At 39.1% G+C, this 19,877-nt stretch overlaps 1 protein-coding gene across 2 annotated transcripts in view; it reads left to right on the forward strand.

The window, feature by feature from the left end:
• The window catches only part of LOC118821423 (mitochondrial import inner membrane translocase subunit tim16-like), a 159,334-nt gene that overhangs the window by 55,431 nt on the left and 84,026 nt on the right, over positions 1-19,877 (forward strand). For both annotated transcript variants that reach the window (XM_036590014.1, XM_036590016.1), the window contains exons 9-10: positions 2,340-2,423; positions 3,865-3,947. In XM_036590014.1, the coding sequence (XP_036445907.1) occupies positions 2,340-2,423; positions 3,865-3,947 (167 nt within the window). The remainder of the gene's footprint in view (positions 1-2,339; positions 2,424-3,864; positions 3,948-19,877) is intronic.

Here is a 19,877-nt window from a genome sequence, read left to right on the forward strand (position 1 = left end):
GCTTTTATTTCATGGCTCCTAAGCTCATTGACATCCTTTGGAGAAGGAGTTTTTGCAGTTAGATTGTTTTGGTAGAGAGACAGATGGATTGTTTTGACAGGATGAATGATCCATAGGCCTAGCTCCTCCTTTCAGCTGGCACAGGTTTACAGTACTGGATGCAGTATGGCTATACACAACAGGCTACTCCTTGAGTCCCTTCTTTGTAGCTTTGCAGAAGTGAGAGGTCTGTCTGCTTTGCTTACAGTGCTTGTTGATTTATCAACATTGCATTATGGTATAGGCCCACAGTGTGATTAGACCCATACGATATAAACACTCTGGGGTATGTTCAATACATTTGTTCGTTGTCAGCTACTAGTCAGTATCACAGCTCAGAAAAATGATATAAACCCACTGGGCACAGTTTGGTTTATTCTATTTGGAATCAGCTACTTTGGAGTACAATAAAATTCACCGACTTTTTTTGGTTGATATGTGGACTGCTGAAAATGCAAGCGCAAGTTACAGTAGGAACGCACCGAAATAACTGAAATGACTGTGGACTGATGCCGATATCTGATGTCATCTATGTTCATATCTGCTGATACATAAATATTTATAAAACATAGAAACTGAGACTATGACTACCTAGATTAACATTATGGAGAAATATAACATTTATTTCTGTAGAGTTACAAATGCACTAAAATGAATAAAATTAATGAAAAACAAACATTATAGTATAGCTGCACAGTGTCACTTAAACAATCTGATTTTCTGGAGTACAAATATATACATCATCAAATATCATTTTGAAAAATTGGTGAAATTCAAACATTGGTCTGATGATGATAATTTTTAAAGCGATTATCTACTGGTACCGATATGGATCTGATATCGTTGTGCATCCCTGAATAAAATGTAACCAAGGTGACTTTCAATTATAAACTGAATGATATTTGCCTGCCTTAATGAGTTTTTAATGTATCAGCCAATATTTGGAGCAATTTTTGACATTTGCTTAGTGGGTCGAAAACACTCATATAAAAGAGTGTGCAAGTGAATTGGTTTGTTTTTTGAAGTCGTGACATTTCACAGATTTTTTTTTTTTAATTGATGAGGCACATTTCAACCAATTTTGATATTGGAGTATCAGTTCATGAAAGCATATGCAAGAATGAGAGCCCATGAAAGCATATGCGGTTAACTACAGAGAAGAAGGGAGAAAATGGGCTTTGGCTAGGTCTTATTCATAATACATAAACAGGTGTAGTGATGTAAGCCAAAAAAAAAAACAGCAGCACAAAGGAACATTTAGCCGCAAGAGGTTGCCTTTTCAGGTGAGCTCATGAGGTCACAGTAACAGTGGAGCTAACCAATGCAGCAGTAGATGTAATGATGTGTGGGCTTCTACCTGAGATCTTTTCATTGTCATTGATTCTAGCAAAGCCAGCTGTAATAGTTTGCCTAGGTAACTTTGCTCTATATTATACTGTTGAGACCAGGGATTGAAGGTTGACTCAATTGCAAAATGTGAGCAAACCTGTGGTCAGTTACTAAAGGTCACTTCCGTCCTGATTCTCAAGTGAGCTTTTCAGAGATTTTCTTCTAGGACATCACAAATAATTTGGCATCAAACTTACTTTTCTTATCATAAATTACTATTGAAATTAAGATAAAATTTCATGCATAATTTGCAGGTTGATGTGAAATTGAGAATCAGGTTTTACTTCAACAGATGAACGAAACCCGGAGTCTCAGTCATTGTTTAAATATGTTTGACTGCCCAGTAGCAATGTATTTTTCCTTCACACACATACACAAACACACACATTCTTTCCTTTACAAGTGTACCAACATTTCCTTTTAGAAATGTATTAGTAGCAGTCAAGCATACTTTTCCCAGTGTCCTAACAATGTTGTTTTGACATTGAAACTATGGCGACATTGTTTTAGAGGCATGCTGATGATGTCAGAGTAATTGAGCTGTCTTTTGGGGACTAAGATATCACTGTGTATCAGCGAAAATAAATCCCCTTCTTGTTACAGACGTGTCCTGATCAGTCTGTCACAAAAGAAAAAAAAATTCTCATATTTCTCCTCCAGTAGTTACTTTTTGTCAGTTACTTAATCATCAGTGTCCATTCGAATTCTACCACAGGTGACCTCATCACTGTCCTGTGCCACCATTACCCTCTCTTCTCGCCTTCTTCTATCTGTTGCTTCCCATTGACAAACGTGTCCGGCAGCCATTTTGTGTTTCTCCAAGTGTTTTGTCATTCTTTGGAGGCCATCACTTATCTCATTCTTTAAAGAGTAAGTGTGCTTATATGTGTATTTCTTTTTCCCCTCCACAGAGTGTTGAAGGCTTTCAGACCAACAAGGACTCCCGCGTTCGCTGGGTCAAAGATGATTACATTCTTGCTACAGGATTCAACCAGGTGAACAAACTCACTTTGACATTCTTATATATCCCTATGTAGCTTGTAGATGTTTATGATGATTTAGAATATGCGTATATACACAGTACAGTCTGTAAGTAATTGGACAGTGACAGTTTTAGCTGGACTCCATGACAACTGTATTTACATTTATATTCGGTGAACAATTTAGGGACCTCACACATACATAATGTTATACATAGCCACACCTTTTTAAGTGACCATTAGTATTCATTTCTTTGAAGCATTTTTCATTATACTGTTTTTTTTATATCTTAGTACAATTGTGTTTTATCAAATACCATGATTACATTTTGAATAGCAAAGATGGGAAGTGAGCTAATTTTCTTACGGGACCTCGACTTGGATCATACGCATAGTGCAGCTAATTGTCAACGTAAATTAATAAATAAATGCAGCTTAGCTAACATTGTAACATTTTTTTTTTTCTCTGCCTTGTTGCTCAGACAGCTGTAAATAACCTCCTCCACTTTGATTTATCTTAGTCTGTTTTGGATAAGAGGCCACTTCTCACTGCTGGGTCCAAAGTGTACGCCAGAAGCCACACTAAGGGTGCATAGAAGGTGCTTAGGATCACCATTTTGATTTTGATTGACAAAATAAGAGATGCCAGAATGCAAGTTGTGTGGGAATTGACTGTTTGTTAGGAAGCCTGTATGCACAAGTGAGTTTACCAATAGCAAACAACCTGGCAGGCCATAGAGGACTACAGTAGGGGATAACTAAAGAGTAGTTTCAACCATGAAGAAAAACAATCGAACAGGATGTAGACGCAGATGTGAGACTACCATGTAAAAAAAGAATATACCAGCAAGATCTCAAAGGCTTAGAAGGTGTAAAACACTAAGCATCAAGAACAGAAAGGTACATTAAAGTATGTTAAAAGCTTGTGGTGATCTGGAGCAAAAAGATGATGTATCAGACAGGCAATAAAAGAAACTCAAAAGCATACCACTTTATCTGTGGAGTGTGGCTTCATGGAACTGTATGGCTGCCAGTGGACCTGAAGATGAATGCCAGTGGCAGCAGCAGGATGATTTCTGAAGCGTATTGAATACTTTGACCAAATCTGACACTGTTTGTTTTCCTGTACTGTTTGGCATTGGCACCTTAAACTCAAGCTGTTTCCCATGGCTGTTGTCAGCACTTGGGGTTCAGGTGCCTCTCTCACACATCCTCTCATTAGTATGTTTTAGTATATTTAGTACCTATTTAGAAAAAGAAGCTTTTTTGAGTGCAGGAGTCTTGGATGGAATCAAAGACTTCATCTGCTGCAGCTTAAATGACACCTCAGTTAGTATACATAGAATAACAGAACAGTGGCAACAATAAAATTAAACTCCCCAGCTGTATGTGGGGCCACTGTCTTTGAAAAAAAATAAAAGTGATCTTGCTGAAATGTATGTTTGTGTGTGTTCAGCACCGTCAGCAGGAGGTGAGGCTGTGGGACAGCAGGAAGCTGAACTCTTCTGTCAGCTCTGTGTCTTTAGGCACCTCCAATGGGTGAGTCCTACATACAGAAAATAATGCTCTACTGTGCATGTGTTCACAGTAAAGTTTGATCACACTTGATGGAATGAAGGTCTTTTGTAATCCTGTTGATCTAAAGACGTCAATGCTTAAAAGAACTGTGCAGTAGTCAGTGACAACCGTTCTCTCATTTAATTTCCATTCGTCCATTCTTTTCCAGAGACTCACCTTCAGTTTTTCGAAGAAATCTGCAGGGTAATTTTTCCACCATCTTAAAGTTCAGTCTTAGAAGTTGGTTGCATTTTATGCTTCTCATGATCCAAGTAATTTCAAATGCATTCAGTAATATTGAGGTCTGGGCTCTGAGGAGGCTAATCCATTGTTTTGGGAACACCAGCAGCTTCTTTTCTTGATTTTCAATTTTTTCTCATTAATGGCTTCTTGACAGCCACATGCTTTCAGATCCATAGTGTTAAGTTGTGTTCTTACAGTAGAAAGATGGACAGAAACACGTGTGGATTTTTTTCAGATTTGAAGCAAGAGTGGAGCTTGATTTTGTCCTATTTCATCTAAAGATGAAAGTGCTGTTTATCTAATGGGGACAATTTTGGTGGTCTACCAGGTCTTGCACAGTTGTTAAGAGTCTCAATTTCTCCTTATCTTATAATAATTTTCTGAACTGCAGTTTTTTTAAATTCCTGTTCACATGTTTTCCCCTTGCTCATGCAAGTGGATTACCTTATATTTAGTCTCCTAAGAAATATGTCTTGAAAAATGAATAACTTGTACATAATGGCCTCTGACTGTTAATTAACATTTTTGGTTAATTAATTGAAGGATTGAAGTTATTTTTTTGAAATGCCCAACAAGCTGTTTTTAGCAGCTAACAAGTCTGGTGGAAAGCATTGCAGATGCCTTTGGGACTCTGCTTGAGAGAATGACAAGAGTGCACAAAGTAGCATTAATGAAAAAAAAGGGCTACTTTGAAGATTTTTTTCAAAAATGTTGATACTCTCTGTGTGTGCGTGTGTACACGTGTGTGTGCCAGTATGTGCAATGAAGGCTTTCTTTTGTGAGCTATGTGGAAGTGTTTCTCACAGCACATGCATGTCAAAGACAGGGCAAGAGAGGACCCCTATGAAACTGACAAGGACCCTCCTTATTGCTTAAATTTATGAGGGTGGTCAGTTGGTCATTTTGGCTCTGTCTGTCTGTCTATCTATCACACATTTTCATTATTTCCCTTTTTCATTGTTTGTTTCTTTTTTTATTATTATTATTTTCTTTCATTATTTCTGCATTTTTTCAGCAGTGTTTTGTCCCACTGTCTTCATTCAGGGCAGATTTTTTACATTTTCTGCAAGGTGCCCTGTGGCAGACAGCTTAAGCCTCTGAGAGATACTGTAAACACACATGCACTCATGTACAGTAGGAGCACCATGAGCACCAGCTCTGTGGAGAGTGAAAGAGAGAGAGAGAGAAATGAAATGTGATGTTCATACAGCACTGTTGTGGTATAGCTATGGCAGTAGCCCCATGTTTCTATTCCTAAAGACAGCAGGCTGGCGTGTGCCACCAACTGAGGCTCCGCCCAACCGTCAAAGTGTGTGAGGAATGGCCGGGACCGGAAGTTTCTGGGGGAGGGGTGGAGAAACATAGGGAAAGGGCTTGACACGGACAGTTAAGGTAGAGAATGTATAGCTGTGGTTCTGATACCCTTTGCTAATGTACAGAGTTATTTACCAAGCCCAGCTCCTGAAAGGAGTGTGACTACTTTGGTCTCTCTGTTTGGCTGAAAAATTAGTGTTTACATAAAAGTGCTCTGAATGGCCGTTTCTGGCTGCCTACCAACCAATGTTTCTACAACTCTCCAGTCTCCCTTCATTTCCTCTGGGTCTTTGGTTAGGCAGATAGTCACCCCTGTATAGCACTGTGAAATCCCCCTCGTGAATTGCCCTCCACACACTGTGTGCTATTGTTAAATTCATTCAGAGACAGGGACCTTCAACGTTTGCAAGAAGACGTCTACTTTTAATACCAAAATGAACTGACCACTGTTTCCAGTGCCTGTGTTCATGCTGACAAAATGTTGCAGCAGAACTAAGCAAACAGCATCACTGACTGCTGAAAATGGACTGAGCAGGGTGATTTTGCTTGTCACAAAGCTTGTTCCTGTACTGTAGCTGTAGGACGAGGAATGTTGCAGTCCGTGCAGCCTGATTGTGTGTGGACTTCATTTGCTAAGGTTACATTGTAGAATGTAGCATGGCCATGCTGATACATCAATCAGAAGAGCTGTAGAATCTGTTGGCAAGCTGCCTGACCTTCCGGTCCTGTAATATCACCACATTAACACCACAGCTCCCAGGTGATACCATTAACTTTATTGATGTGAGCTGGGCTTTTTTAATTAGTCAGATCTGCTACATTTCCAAATTAGTGCAGGTGAGTAGATCTGTCAAGTCATGTTGTCATTCTGTAGTCAGTGTCATGCCCATTTTAGGAACTTCCTGTGGTAAAAGAAAAAAAAGTTTCCAAAATCAATGCATTTTGTTCCCTGTACATTTTCTCCCTAAATGTCACTGGATCGTCTGAATTACGAGGCCATTAAAGAGTTAAAATATGAATAATGCTCCATGCAAACTAACACTGCTGCATGTTAAATTGACATAATACGTGATGATTTTTGGCATTCGTTTTTCCTATGGATATGAAACCAACTACAGAATGACATACAACTTCAGAGGTTTATTCATGTGCACTAATGCAGAAGTGTGGTGAATTTGACCAATAGTAATTATAATTCTGTGACCTGTAATATTTTGAATTTGAAATGTTAGGGAATAGGGCTTGGGAATTTGATGTCATGTATTATGAGTGGTCCCCTGTTTTGGCATCCTTTCTTATCTGCTTTCCTTGGTTTTTTCTTAATCCCTTAGGTCCCAGACTTATTACATACTAAGGCTTATTATTCAGTAACCACAGGGACTTCAGTGCAAACTGGCAGTGCAAACTATTCTAAGTTATAGAAGTGTGTAATGAAATTTTGGACCTGCTGGCCATTTAAGGGGTTAATCTATAGCCCCGAAATCACGAAATACATTGGCAGAGATAACTAGCATGTGGATCTTCATAAGAGTGTTGATGCAGTGCTAGTTTGAGATTGAGAGTGTGCAGTGAGATAAATATCAAACTCATTGTACTCATTGTAAGCTCACTGTATGCTCTATTCGTATAGATTCAACGTAATAAAACTTTGTACATCATTTCGTGAATGTATCACGTTTGCCATCAGCTAACTCTTTACAAATTCACTGTTTTCAAGCAAAAAGGTATGAGCTGAAGTAATTTATGATGTGACAAGGCTTGTAACATTAGCTGAAGTGTCAGAGGATTAGCAGTGTCTGTTTGAATTAAAGACTTTAGATTGACTGCCCTTTAGGTGTGAAAGCGACATATTATCTACTATGGGTTTTTGTGGGGTTTCTTATAGTGCAGTACAGTGATAGCGTCATTAGTTTACTTAATAACTTGGCTGGCAATGTTCGCTAGAAGACTTATATTGAAATATGGCAATAAAAAACCTACACTGAAATATGCCAATAACTGAGTGAAATGTGCTGGTAACTGAGTTGAATATTCCAATTGCTGAGTAAAGTATTGCCATTAACAGCATTAAATCTGCCAGTGGCTGAGCAGAATATCCATTTGTAAACTGTACAACTGAATTTCAAGTTTCTTGAAAATTCTAAATCACTTAAAGGAATAGGTACTTATACACTAGCTAGGAGAAAAAGAACAAAAGTTTGTGTATGAAAGAATACATAGCATACCCAAAGCATTACTCCACTCTTTGTTTGTGAGTTTGTATGTATCCACACCATCAGTAAGGCTAGTTTTATCCATGTTCTGTTGTTTGGCATTCCTCTGGTGTTGGTTAAGGTATATCTCCTGCTCATCTGATTTGCTTTTAAAGCATGACAAGCCTGAATAAGCCACATTAAAGCAGCAATCCCTTTTAATATTATGTGTTCAAATTAATATATTATTTTTTACTGGAGCTTTGCATGTTCAATGCAGACAGTCTAAAAGCACTTCCAGTTTGGGGCTCTAGCAGGGAAAGCATGGCTAGTATTTACCCTCACCACATAATATGCCAACAGCCTCTTTGTTATTCTCCTTGGCCCATTTTGAAAAAAAAGTTTGACATGCGTAATCTAATGGGTCATCTGATTTGTACTGACTAGTGTTAGATGCATTCGCCATCAGTAGACTTGAATGTCGGTTTCTTCTTGGAAGAACTGCCTCAAACCAGCGGTCCAAGATTGGGGTCAGTTGTCTTTAAAATCCTTGCTCATACACAAGGTCACTCTAGTTCCAGATGTGAGCTTGGATTAAAAGTCCTGGCAGAGACAGAGTGGGGTTTGCTGTCTGTGAACAGCATCCCAAAACTTGTTTGTCCCCCATTCTTACTTATCTTAGGTCACTTTGTCATTTCTCTTCTACTTTTACTCTCTATCTTTCTCCTCCCTCACTTCTTCCTTCCCTTATCTTCTCCATTTTCACCCTCTATAATCTCTGAACAAGTCAGCAGCTAGTATAAATGAGAAGTTAAATTAAGGGGAAATGTAATCATCACCTTCCCCTTTCTAAAAACAAACAAACAAAAAAAAAAACATAAACTCCATGCTTTCAGGTCAGCTATTCTCTAAACAGTAGCACTAAGGTAACAAGCCAGAAGAGATAAATGTCCTTAACGTACATCCTGCTTCCTGCTCCAAGATCTCAATCCAATTCTTTGGCACAGCTCACCTCAGAAAGCACTAGCTCAGCAGAGTGCTTCACAGACACAGGCCAACCAGTCTTTTGGTGTACCTCACTTTGGATCAAATCGAACTAATGGTTGGCTTTATTGAGTCCCTTGTACTGTAGATGGACTATTGTGCTACAATACTTTAGTGATTAAGTATGCAGCCGTTTAGTGCCTCTATTGTCACCTGCATTTTCTGGGAGTGTACAATAATGACATGAGGATGGATTCTTAATAACATTGTCAACAGTGAGGTCTGTGTGCAGCAGAAGAGTTTTTCATGTTGGAGAGCAGCCACATACCTCAGGCACGCGCAAATGAGCACAGGCCACAATCACCCACCCCCTTGCTGCTCTCACACTTCTTGCCAGAGCATTATTATAGGAATTATCCCTCTCCTGCTCTGTTTGCTTTAGTTAGTATCTGAGTTTGTCTGTTTTGTGTTGAGGTTTGTTTTGCAACAGACAGCATTGTAGCACTGTATGGTTGATCTGGTATGAGTTGGTTTTGGAGGCAGAAATTTTATGAATTATGTTGTTTTTTTTCAGTGACTAAGGTTGTGATGAATCAGACCCTATGCAAACAAAGCTTTCGAAAAGCGTAGATTAAGTGATAGCAACAAAGCTGCTTGTCCAGTTTACATCAGACATGTGTTGGGATTGTTTAATCTGGAAGGCCACGGTGTTAAAACACTCCGTACACACTCCAGCACATAGCGGTCATGCTGTCGAAGTTGGAAGTGGGGGATAGCAGGAAATGTTTGTTATGCAGAGCTTGCTGGAGGGGGGCACAGAGGGTGGACTCAAACTTGAATATTAGGGAGGATGGATGGTTAAGATTGTTTTTGGTATGATAGCATGGCTATTTTACTCATTTTCCATTTTGAGCAGATTTTTATCACTGCTGGAGCTCACCTTCTCTAACTGCTTTGTCTTTCTGTCTCCACCCCATCCTCTGCCCCTTTCCCCTCTTTACTGCCATAAACATAATTATAATGAACTTAATGGGACCTTCTGGCACGGTTGCAATCAGAGGACTTTACAGTTTGACTCAATTGCATCCAGCTTTTTGAGTCACTGTGGCCACGCCATACCAATTAGCCCTGTGCACCATGTTTCCTGCCTCTGTCTTGATTCCAGGTCCTTCCTGTACTCAACCGTAGGGGTTCGACCCTCCTCTTTACCCCTCAGGGGAGCTAGAGACAGGACGTGTTGGCTACAGCTCAGTTCGGGAATTTGTGGTTGTGCACATGCCCTATATTAGGCTGTAAATGGGCCTTTGGGGGATGGGGAGCCTGAAAGTGTCGTTTAGTGTGGATGCAGCGTGACTAAACTATAAACTCAGCAGGCAAGCTCACATTTCACCTTAATAATTGTCTGCAGTCACCAAAAATATTCCTGAATTTATCATGTGCGCATAACATTCTTAACCAAACGCTCCATGTAATTTTCTTCTGGAACTCTTTCCAAAGTGGAAAGCTTCTAAATGTTTTAAAATGGCTCCAACTCACCAAATGCTGAATTGACAAGAGCCTCTGGAGGGCTGACCTGACTGTTTTTCTAACCAGAGACACAGAAGACGTGGTAATAACCCCATGAAGTGGCTACTTCTTAGAGGCCAAGCCAACTCTCTGTTTAAAGGCAGTGGAAAGTGAGCTGGCATGTAGGTGCTGGTTGGTAATGTGCCACTGACCACAGCTCCACAGGTCTGTCGAATTAGCGCGAGTTCCTCTGCTTTTCCAGGACCAGGCTTGGATGTGTTTTTTTCCCCCTTTTTGAGCGGACTGTGTGGTTTTGCATAGGTTTTGGGCCGGACCTAAGCTCAGCCATCCAGTGTAACCGACCCAAACCCTCTTTAATCAGTCAGATTGAAAGACTCCTGCTAATAATGGCTCCTCTCTTCCCAACCCAGATCCACCTCTTCTCCACTCAGAGGCCAAATCAAACCCAGATGAGGTAGGCCTTCCACTGGATTAGGGGCAGCTGTTCTGAGTACCAGCTCACAGGAGTAAAGGGAAAAAACGTTAGGTTTATGTTTGGCGTGTGTCAAGTCAGTGGTACAGTAGTCCAATTTTTCTTCCCTTGATATTTTTTTTTCTGTCAGCCAGTTCCTTTGGAAGTCTTTTCTGCCAGTGCAGCCAGACATTGAGCAGAGGAGCACGTTGTGGTCGGTTCAGACCACGGCCACTGAGGGCAGAGCAGGTCAGGTCAGGATCCATATCCCAGGTAGTGAGGTGAAATGGCTATGGCTCCTTCCAAAGAAGTGCTGCTCTGTCTGTTCCAGACTGGCTGGCCAGATTAGGGTATTGAATCTGTTAAACATTTTTGGTTTAGGCTTCTAGTTTGGGAATCAAGAGCAAAAGGAGGTGAAGTGAATAGGGGTCTCTGAAAATCTCTTCATTTTGTAAGAGCTGATAGCTGAACAGGTTTACAGCATAAAGGTGGAAAATAGTACGGCACTCGTTTTTTCTTCCTTTCTTTCTCTATTATTCTCTGTTAATCACTCTCCCCCACTTTTTTAGTGCTCCAGTTTCAGCTTCTTTTCCAGAGTGTGAGTAATCAATGTCTGCGTCATCAGCCTGACGACCCTTCCTCAGCTCAAAACAGGAGCACAGTTCCAACACAAAGACCTTGGGATTCCAATTAAGCTGCGCTCACGGAAGTCTAATGGAGACTTCTCACCCATTCCGACAGACAGATGTGGAAATATTTGACAGCTGGCAGGGAATATCTCCAATAATTCCCATGGCGTTTTCAGTTTCATCCCACAGGTATTTGCACGGCGTCTTTGGGATAAAACCCTTTTTGTATGAACTTGCCACAGATAAAACAATAATATAGTTTCCCCAGTTCACCTTATTTTCATATGGCCTGTATGGTTCTAATTAGGACTTCATGGGCTTAAAGTTGGATAACCTTCAGCTGAGCAGTTGTTACACTTACGTAATTTTTTAAATAGCCAAAATCTAGCAGTGCCTATAAATTATTAATGGTTCGTTTTGTACAGCTTTTTCATATTAGTGTGTCCTATTTTGAACTGTTCATTAATCTGCATGATAGCAGTATTGCATTTCTCATTTACTGTTGCACAATGGATAGCCATACTATCATAGTATACATACAACCTCTTCCCGAAGTTTAAATAGCCAAGTGTTTAACACATATGTGTTGTGATAATTGCTCTGTATCATCCCATTTCCAGAGGATTGTGGCTCTTCTGCTTTTTTCTGTGCCTGAGTATTCGGTAGCTGTTCAGAACTGGAGAATATGGAGATGGTTAGTTTGGCGCTCTGACCAGAATATAAGTGAAAACATTCTAACCGTTATTTATAACATGTGGGTACAATGCTGCGTGATAGTCCTCCAAACCTTGACTGTATTAATGGAAGGGAGGAATGGAGATAAACGAAGATGATATGGACTTGGAGAGCTTAATGCCTTCATTCTCTTCTTTTCCTAATCTGAAGATCTACATGTGCATTTGAGCCATTGCCGCCCCTCTCTATGGCTTAAGAATGAGTCTGTGGCTTGGAGCTTCTGGTTTTAAATGAAGTCTTGCGACTGAGGCCGTTTGTTGAATGGCAGCCCTTGCCCCATAGTCACATAAATGTGTGTTTCCCATTAGGCTATGCTTTCCTGTGCAGCCTGGCCTCCAGTGGCCCACTTAGTACAGCTAGCATATCATATATATGTATATGTACACAGACATATACACTGTTGTTAACTCCTTTTTCTATGAATTACTAGTGGTGTAGACCTTAAATTTCACCTCAGTTTGGTTCAGTTTTAATATGTAAGGCAATAATTTGACATTTGATAGGATTTCAAAAGTTGCTGCAATGCAATGCAACACCTTTCCTCTTGATAATAATAGAGTTTGTGTTGCAAAAAACTCAGATTGATGGTAAGCATTTATGGAACTCTGCTGGAATGAAGAGTCTGTTATGATTACTGTTATCTACCGAATTTCAGACCGCAGCACACTGGGGGAAAAGACGTTGCAGAGTGCAGCAACAACAGTACCATCATATATATCAACACGTGAATTAGATGCATCACATTGTAGACTTTGCAGTCATTCAGAATCAGTATATTGTGACGCTCCTATAAATTAACCTTGTAAAAGTGCTAGAGGTAAACACTTTTTAAATTGTGCAACATGAAAGAAATGACCTATTTTGTTAAGGGAATTAATAATTTAATAAAGTTACTGCAAAATACTGAAAAACAGCTGTGAAAAAGATTAAATATAATGTCTGGTCACTAAGACCTCACATAATATACTAGAATTAGAAAGTAGGCACTCAAAGGTGCCAAAGGTGATGCCATATGATTGCCTGTGGCTACATTCTTTCCTATGTGTAAATACATGCTTCTCTTCTCAGCATTAATATATTGGCTCAAAGCAACACACATATATTTATTTAATGGTTATTTTAACAAAGCTCTTTGTTTGTCTCTTACTAATTTATTTGTGTTATTTTACAGTTTCATCAGTTCAGGATGAGCTTTTCCAGGCTGTCTCTTGCACATGTGCCATTGGCTGTGTCTAGATGGCTGTTTGTCACAAAGAGCGTTTCATTGGCTGCTGACAGGTGACGTGTGTCTATCAAGTCTTATGTCCCTCACGTGGTTTGTTGTACACTGGAACACAGAAACTCAAATGGGATATTATTAGTATCAGGAGACGGAGGAATTAGTATTCAGGAGGTGCAGTTGACATTCAACCTGTCCGTGTCTGCTACTGTGTGCTTGTGTGCTTTTGTCAGTCAAACTGAAGTTTTAATTGGTCGTTAGGCCAGACATCTGAAACATTAGTTTTGTTTGCTTGAATAAGCCAGCTGTCAAAGTTTGCAGGTGTTGTTGCCTGTATATGTGTTAAGATTATCTTGGATGTGAGCATCAGTTTTTTTCTGCAATATAACTTTGAAAGGAATGCTTCATTCAAAAATAGAAGTGCACCCATCTTTGTTTGTTTAATGCTGTTTGTTTTGTTTGTTTGCTGATGGCCTATTATTAGCCTTTTTATTTAGTTATTTTTTTTTAAGCTCATACTGTGTGGCCATGTTATAGATGATGCACACTAACACATTTCCAGTGCTTTCTTTAAGCCAAAGCTGCAACAGAAGGTTATTTGCTTTTTAACGAAATCAAATTAAATGCTACATCAAAAGTAAGGATGTTTTTCCGCTGCACATTAAAAAAAACAAGAATTGACCCGAACAGGAACTAGAATGAACTAGAACTAATGGTTCTAGTTTTAGTTCAGTTTCCACCTACTTAAGACAGCTGGGGGAAAAAACTGTGATGAACGATTTTATTATCGCTAGTATTTATTTGTCTTTTTGGTCATTTTATACCACTCTAAAGTATCTAATTTGGCTAAGTAGTTATCTAGTTATAGTTACCTTAACATATTGGCTAATATGAAATGATGTACTACACTGTTTTGCACTCACACACTCTCACAAATGTCTACACTTGCACAGAATCGTGCAGAATTAAGCAAAACTTAGGTTTGTCTCTGTCGTTGTTGTGTCTGTTGTCGCTGGTTTCAGTTGCAATTGTTACCTACCACAGAGAAGATCACCCTCGAGTACTATTAGGTCCTGTTGGTAGCCTTCTTGAGCAGGTACCAAAAATCATAAATCTGCAATCTTCAGAAAGTAGAAGAGCTCTTTTTATTCAGACAAATAACTAATGGAAAAAGCACAGTTCCAGTTTTCTGGTGCCAAAGGCTGGAGAAGGTGTCTGATACTTTTGCTGATGCCAAAAGAGGCAACTGGCTGTTGAGCACACTTATTCATGCATAATCATATACAGCATTTGCACAATATGCTGCAGCATAGGTATAGCAGTAGCATTTAAATACAGCACAAGTGTGCTTATCTGGTTCATGTTATTTATGCCATTAAATTGCAACACAGATATGTTGAAATGAAAATAATAAATTGGTCCATGCATGTTTGGGGCAAAAATTTCCCATTCTGATCTTGGCCAATTCCTATCGAGCATGCCTATTCAGAATTGCAAACTGAATCAAAAAGGCAAATTGGATCATGTCAACTTGCCCTCTAGTCTAGTTCGTTTACTCTTAGCTACTTAAGCATTTTTGGATGGAGAAATAACTGATCTTTCATCTCAGGAATGATGAAGGAATGACAGAGAGGATGAAGGGAGAAAGAGACCAATAGAACAACAGTCCTCAATCCATCCGGTCGTCATGGTAGTGTTATGATAACATTGCCGCCGCCACTGTGCTCTGCACACCTGCACACTCTGCACACTCTGCACAGAAGAGACAAGGGTCATGGACCTAAGCTTTAACAAGATTAAAAACCTCATCAAAACGTAATTGGAAGGAGAAGAGGAAAGATTTTTTCCCGCAGAGGGAATGAAAGACAGAAAGAAAGAAAGAAAGAAAGAAAGAAAAACTTGAAACATATGCACTCTGAAGGAGCCACAGCAGCAGCTTTCTGATGGCCTCAGAATGAAGTTTGGTTTGGGAGAAAATTGGTTCGTCAGCTCCTTTTTGTTGGTCGGCATGGCTGCAGTTTTGGGCTGAGCTCTCTTATTCAAAAATAAGAGACTTTGTAAACAGCTCAAGTTGCAGCAGTTCAGAGCCACAGATTTTCATCTTATTTAATACATTTCAAATGAAAGCAGACCAAAAGAAACTCCTCAGACAGTAATGAGGATGCCATACTCAGTAAAAAAAAAAACACAAAAAAGACTATAAGCATGAAGGAATACTTTACCCAAAGTTACTAATGTTGCTAATAGGGCTGTCATGATTACTCAAACCCAAATTCTCAGATAAATTTGATTAAAATTTACTTCTCAATGGATCAATAGTGTTTTCTATATTTTTTAAATAAAAAATAATTAAAACTTTGTAGCTTATCTTTATTAGTATTATGGAATTTAACAAAAAATGTGTTAAATCCATTTTTGTTGTAAAAAAAATTGTAATTAATCACAATAATTGGCACATTACTCGTTTACTTATATAATTGATAGGGCCAGGTTTAGTTGCCAATAAATAATAACAGGTATAAGAAGGGAACACAATTTTAGTGTTTTTTTCTTTTTTCTGATTTTAACCCACTTTTCTCCCCAAATGTTTAGTTTTGACCAACACCACGCACTAGCTGGGTCTCCCTATCACAAGATGCTATCAAGCTGGAAGGAAGGCTAGCATGTGCTTCCACGGAGCGCCCTCGTTGGCTTCCATGGCACTGAGTGATGGGGGGAGGGAGGGCCATCCTTCCCACAGAGACAGAGTGAGGGGAATTATGCTGTCTTGGACTCACAGTTACAGATATCTGTGGCATTGCTGGGGATAAAACTTTTTGTCTCCTTAAGCCAACGCTTAGGTGGTTGCACCACTCGGGAGACTTTGTAAAATATTATTTAGGCACTATGTATGGATGATTATAATGATAGTCCCTTTCACACACTTACTCAGCCCTGGATGTTTATTGCTTCTTTTACTTGCCTTTTACTTGCTTTTGTGGTGGGCTTGCTGCTCCAGTAAGAGCCACACTGTCCTACTGCCATAACCATAGATGCAACACAGGTGTTCCTCACACACCAGGCCAAGCATGAGGTTTAGACAGGCTGGAAGAGCAGCATTCCTGCACACACATACATACACTCACGCACAGCCTTTGACATCACCACTTAACACTGCAAACATTTCTATTGACATGTCCCAAGCGTTAAAAGAAGATAGGAGCACCAGAAAAGACAATTGAAACAAATTGCATGTGCCTTTGTGGTATTTGGTTTTATCTCCAGGTGCACCTAAATGGGGGACCTAGCATGTGGGGTTGAATAAAGATTCACAGAAGCACAAAAGAACAAATGCACACTGTTACATAGATTCCACATCTTCACCACATGTTTACACTTGAACATGTCTGAACCTGTTGTTATCTCTTGTCTTTATTCTCTGTATGTCTTGGTGCAAAACATCATCTGTCTTACTCAATCAAGGTACCACTGTTTTTTGTCTTTCTTCTGTGTTTGATGTCTTATCTCACACAATGTGTGTGTGGTAGTTTTGCACACTTGACTGTTACTCAATGTGTACATATGTTTTAAACCACCTCTTAAACATATCTGTTTCACAGGTTGTACAGTCTCAGTATTTCCTGCTTTCTTTACTGTAAACCAGAAATGTGTGCAACACACATTCCCCATCTGGTACTCAAAAATACTGCAGTATTAGAGATCATAGCTTTTAATCCTCCATCAAAATATATTTTAAATTCAATCATCCAACATCAATTCACTAACATTGTTTTCGTTGTGTGAACACAAAGTTCACATGAACCTGAGCATGATAACAACAAACTGAACAGTGGGTTTTCACTTTAATGTTGTTTTTGTTAGATTGCTGCTAGTTGATTTATCCATAGGATCCTGTTAGTGCTATCTAGCATATTCACTGAAGGTGCTGAAGATGTTGCTATAAAAGCTATTTAAAAGGTGTATTTGAAAGAGAGGGCACATGCAGCACGCAAGCAGCTGGGAGTCAGCCTGGATAACTGTGAATGGTTTGAAGTGAACAACTAGGAAAATGCGATGAAATTAGTGGCATTATTAATTTGTTGCATTTTTATAACTTTGAGAACCCTAATATTTAAATTTATAATTCATGTCAACACATGGGTGATATAACGGTAATAAGGTATACCATGTTTAAAAATGATGACAGTGTTTTAAAATTATGTGTCTATTCCACATTTAAATGGCTACACAATCATATTCCATCCATTTGTATTTTAGAGGTGTTCCTGAATGGTGGTTTGGGAGCTCACTGATTGGTGGTGCTTATAGAAAGAGAGTCAGAGCCAGGAAAGACTACATGAAAACTAAGCATGATAGTCAGTCAGCAACAGCTAAGAGCAGCATAGACCACAGAACTTTTTCAATTTCAGCTTTCACTACTCACTTCGAGTGACACTAATTACTTGAAATTGTGCTCTCAGGTATCTTCTAAAAGTCTGTGCTGTTGTGTGTAACACGTTTGGCCTGCTAACTAAGCATGCATTAGCTTAGCCAAAACGCTACAGTCCCAAACACCAGGTTAGATTTCGACTTTTTGTCAGCACCAGTCACTCACCATTTGCTGTCCCATACATTAGTTTTAAGCATTAAGTTAGCCTTTCAGGCTACAAATCCTAACATTTAGAAGCAGTTATAATTTTGCCTTTCTGTCCCTTCAGCGCCAGCTTCACTCTCCCAGATTATAATCATTATCATCTAAACTTGTGTCGGTCCTTTAGTTAGCCAAAATCAGTAATGCTAACCAGCTCTGTTCAACATTTATTTAGTTAGTTAGTTAGATGGTTTGACATTTATTGAATGGTGCCTTGAAAACTGTGCAATTTGGTGAGCATATATACAAACTACTCTTTTGATTTATTAGATTTTTTAAATAAAGCGACATAAATGTTTGTCACTTACAATAACCCCACCCCGCAAATACAATATACTGCTGTAATATTTTGAGATGGTTTGAAGGTATTAAAAACCGGGATGCCGCCCAATGCCTACCGTAACAACTAGCTTTATTGCAACAAAAAAATACAGTATTTGAAAATGTAGACAAGGAATTCTTCGACTTAAGGTTAAGCTGTGTTAAATGACTGTCTTTCTTAACTGACTCAAATGTTATTAAATTAACATCCTTGAAAGGGTTTTTGATTGCAATTTTTGTATGCTTATTGTTAATAAATTTACTTAGACAGAATAGTGGTGGAATTTAAGAAAAAAGAATATGTTTTAAACGCAACAGAATGAAGTAAATTTTTAGAAATCTCCACCCTCAGGCAGACATCACCCATAAACACGGTTCTGGGTCTGCTTCCCTTACACAAATCTAATCGAAACTGCTGCAAGGAAAATAGCAATACTGATCTAAGTTCAGTCATAGCGAGAAAGTCTCCAGCTATCTTAATCATACTCTGTTACAGTGGATCAGCTGTGGTGCAACAAAACCCGTAACAAGTGGAGGATCTGAAAGAACAATACGGGGTAGGAATCTGTGCAAAACTCCTCACTGAGATATTTAGAAAAGAGCAGAAAGTGGGAGGCCCAGGTTCAGAAAAAAATATTTGGGGAGGGGAAGTCTGACTTTTCACAGGCTAATGGGGACAAAGAATGAATGTGGTGGGGTTTACTTTCCCTGGGCAGCCATCACTAGTTACACGGCAATGGGAGTTGCCCTTTTGGGTTCCTGTGGTGCTGGGACAAGAATTCACATACCAAAACAAGTATACTGGATGGCATGTAAGTGTGTAGTCCCTGGTTGCTGACTTCCCTGTATGGATGGGCTGAGCATGCTCCACTGCTGCTGTGTGTCTCTGCTTCTCCCAGCTGTGTGGGCTGCTGAACTGCAAGTTGAGCATGCAGCATGTATTTTTTTTTTTGTAGTTCACCCTTAGTTTTAACAACATGTCCTGCTTTATAGTTCACTGCTCCTTGTCATGGACAGAAGTCTTTTCATTGCCCCTTTGTGAATTTACTCCTCACTGCTGTTGACTGGCAGTTGAGTTTTGTGTGGCCCATTCAGAACTCACCATAGACTTGGTTGCTCACTCTCCCTTGACTTTTTTTTTTTGCAATGCCTCTTTCTTTCCCTGCTGAACAATTGCAGCAGTGTTCAGACCTGCAGGAGCAGAAGGCCTTTGTGAACTAAGTTTGCCTATTGCTGTATTTATGCACTCTTAAAAATAAAAGGTGCCAAAAAGAGGTCTTTGGTATGGTGCCAGAGAAAAAAAACACTTTTTGTTCCCTAAGAATATTTCAGTGGATGAAACTTTAACCCTATCGAACTGATCATCTCATTCAGCGCGCAGTTCAGATCAGGAAGTTGTGTTTCTTTTTTGTTTTATTTTTGCATCAGCATTTAAAGGTTAAAGAACTAGGGCTGCGTCTATCAAATATTTTTTTTTTATTTTTGAATATTCTATCGAATATTATCTCAATTATATAAATATTCTGTATGAATAAGGCAAGCTTTGTTTTGATTTAATGATTAAATGAAAGAAATTATTATTATTATTATTATTATTATTATTATCATTATTATTAATAATAATAATAATCATAATAATAATCATAATAATAATAATATGGCCAAAT

This window comes from Colossoma macropomum, unplaced genomic scaffold (assembly GCF_904425465.1).
Source record: "Colossoma macropomum unplaced genomic scaffold, Colossoma_macropomum, whole genome shotgun sequence".
In the NCBI taxonomy this organism is placed as follows: Eukaryota; Metazoa; Chordata; class Actinopteri; order Characiformes; family Serrasalmidae; genus Colossoma; species Colossoma macropomum.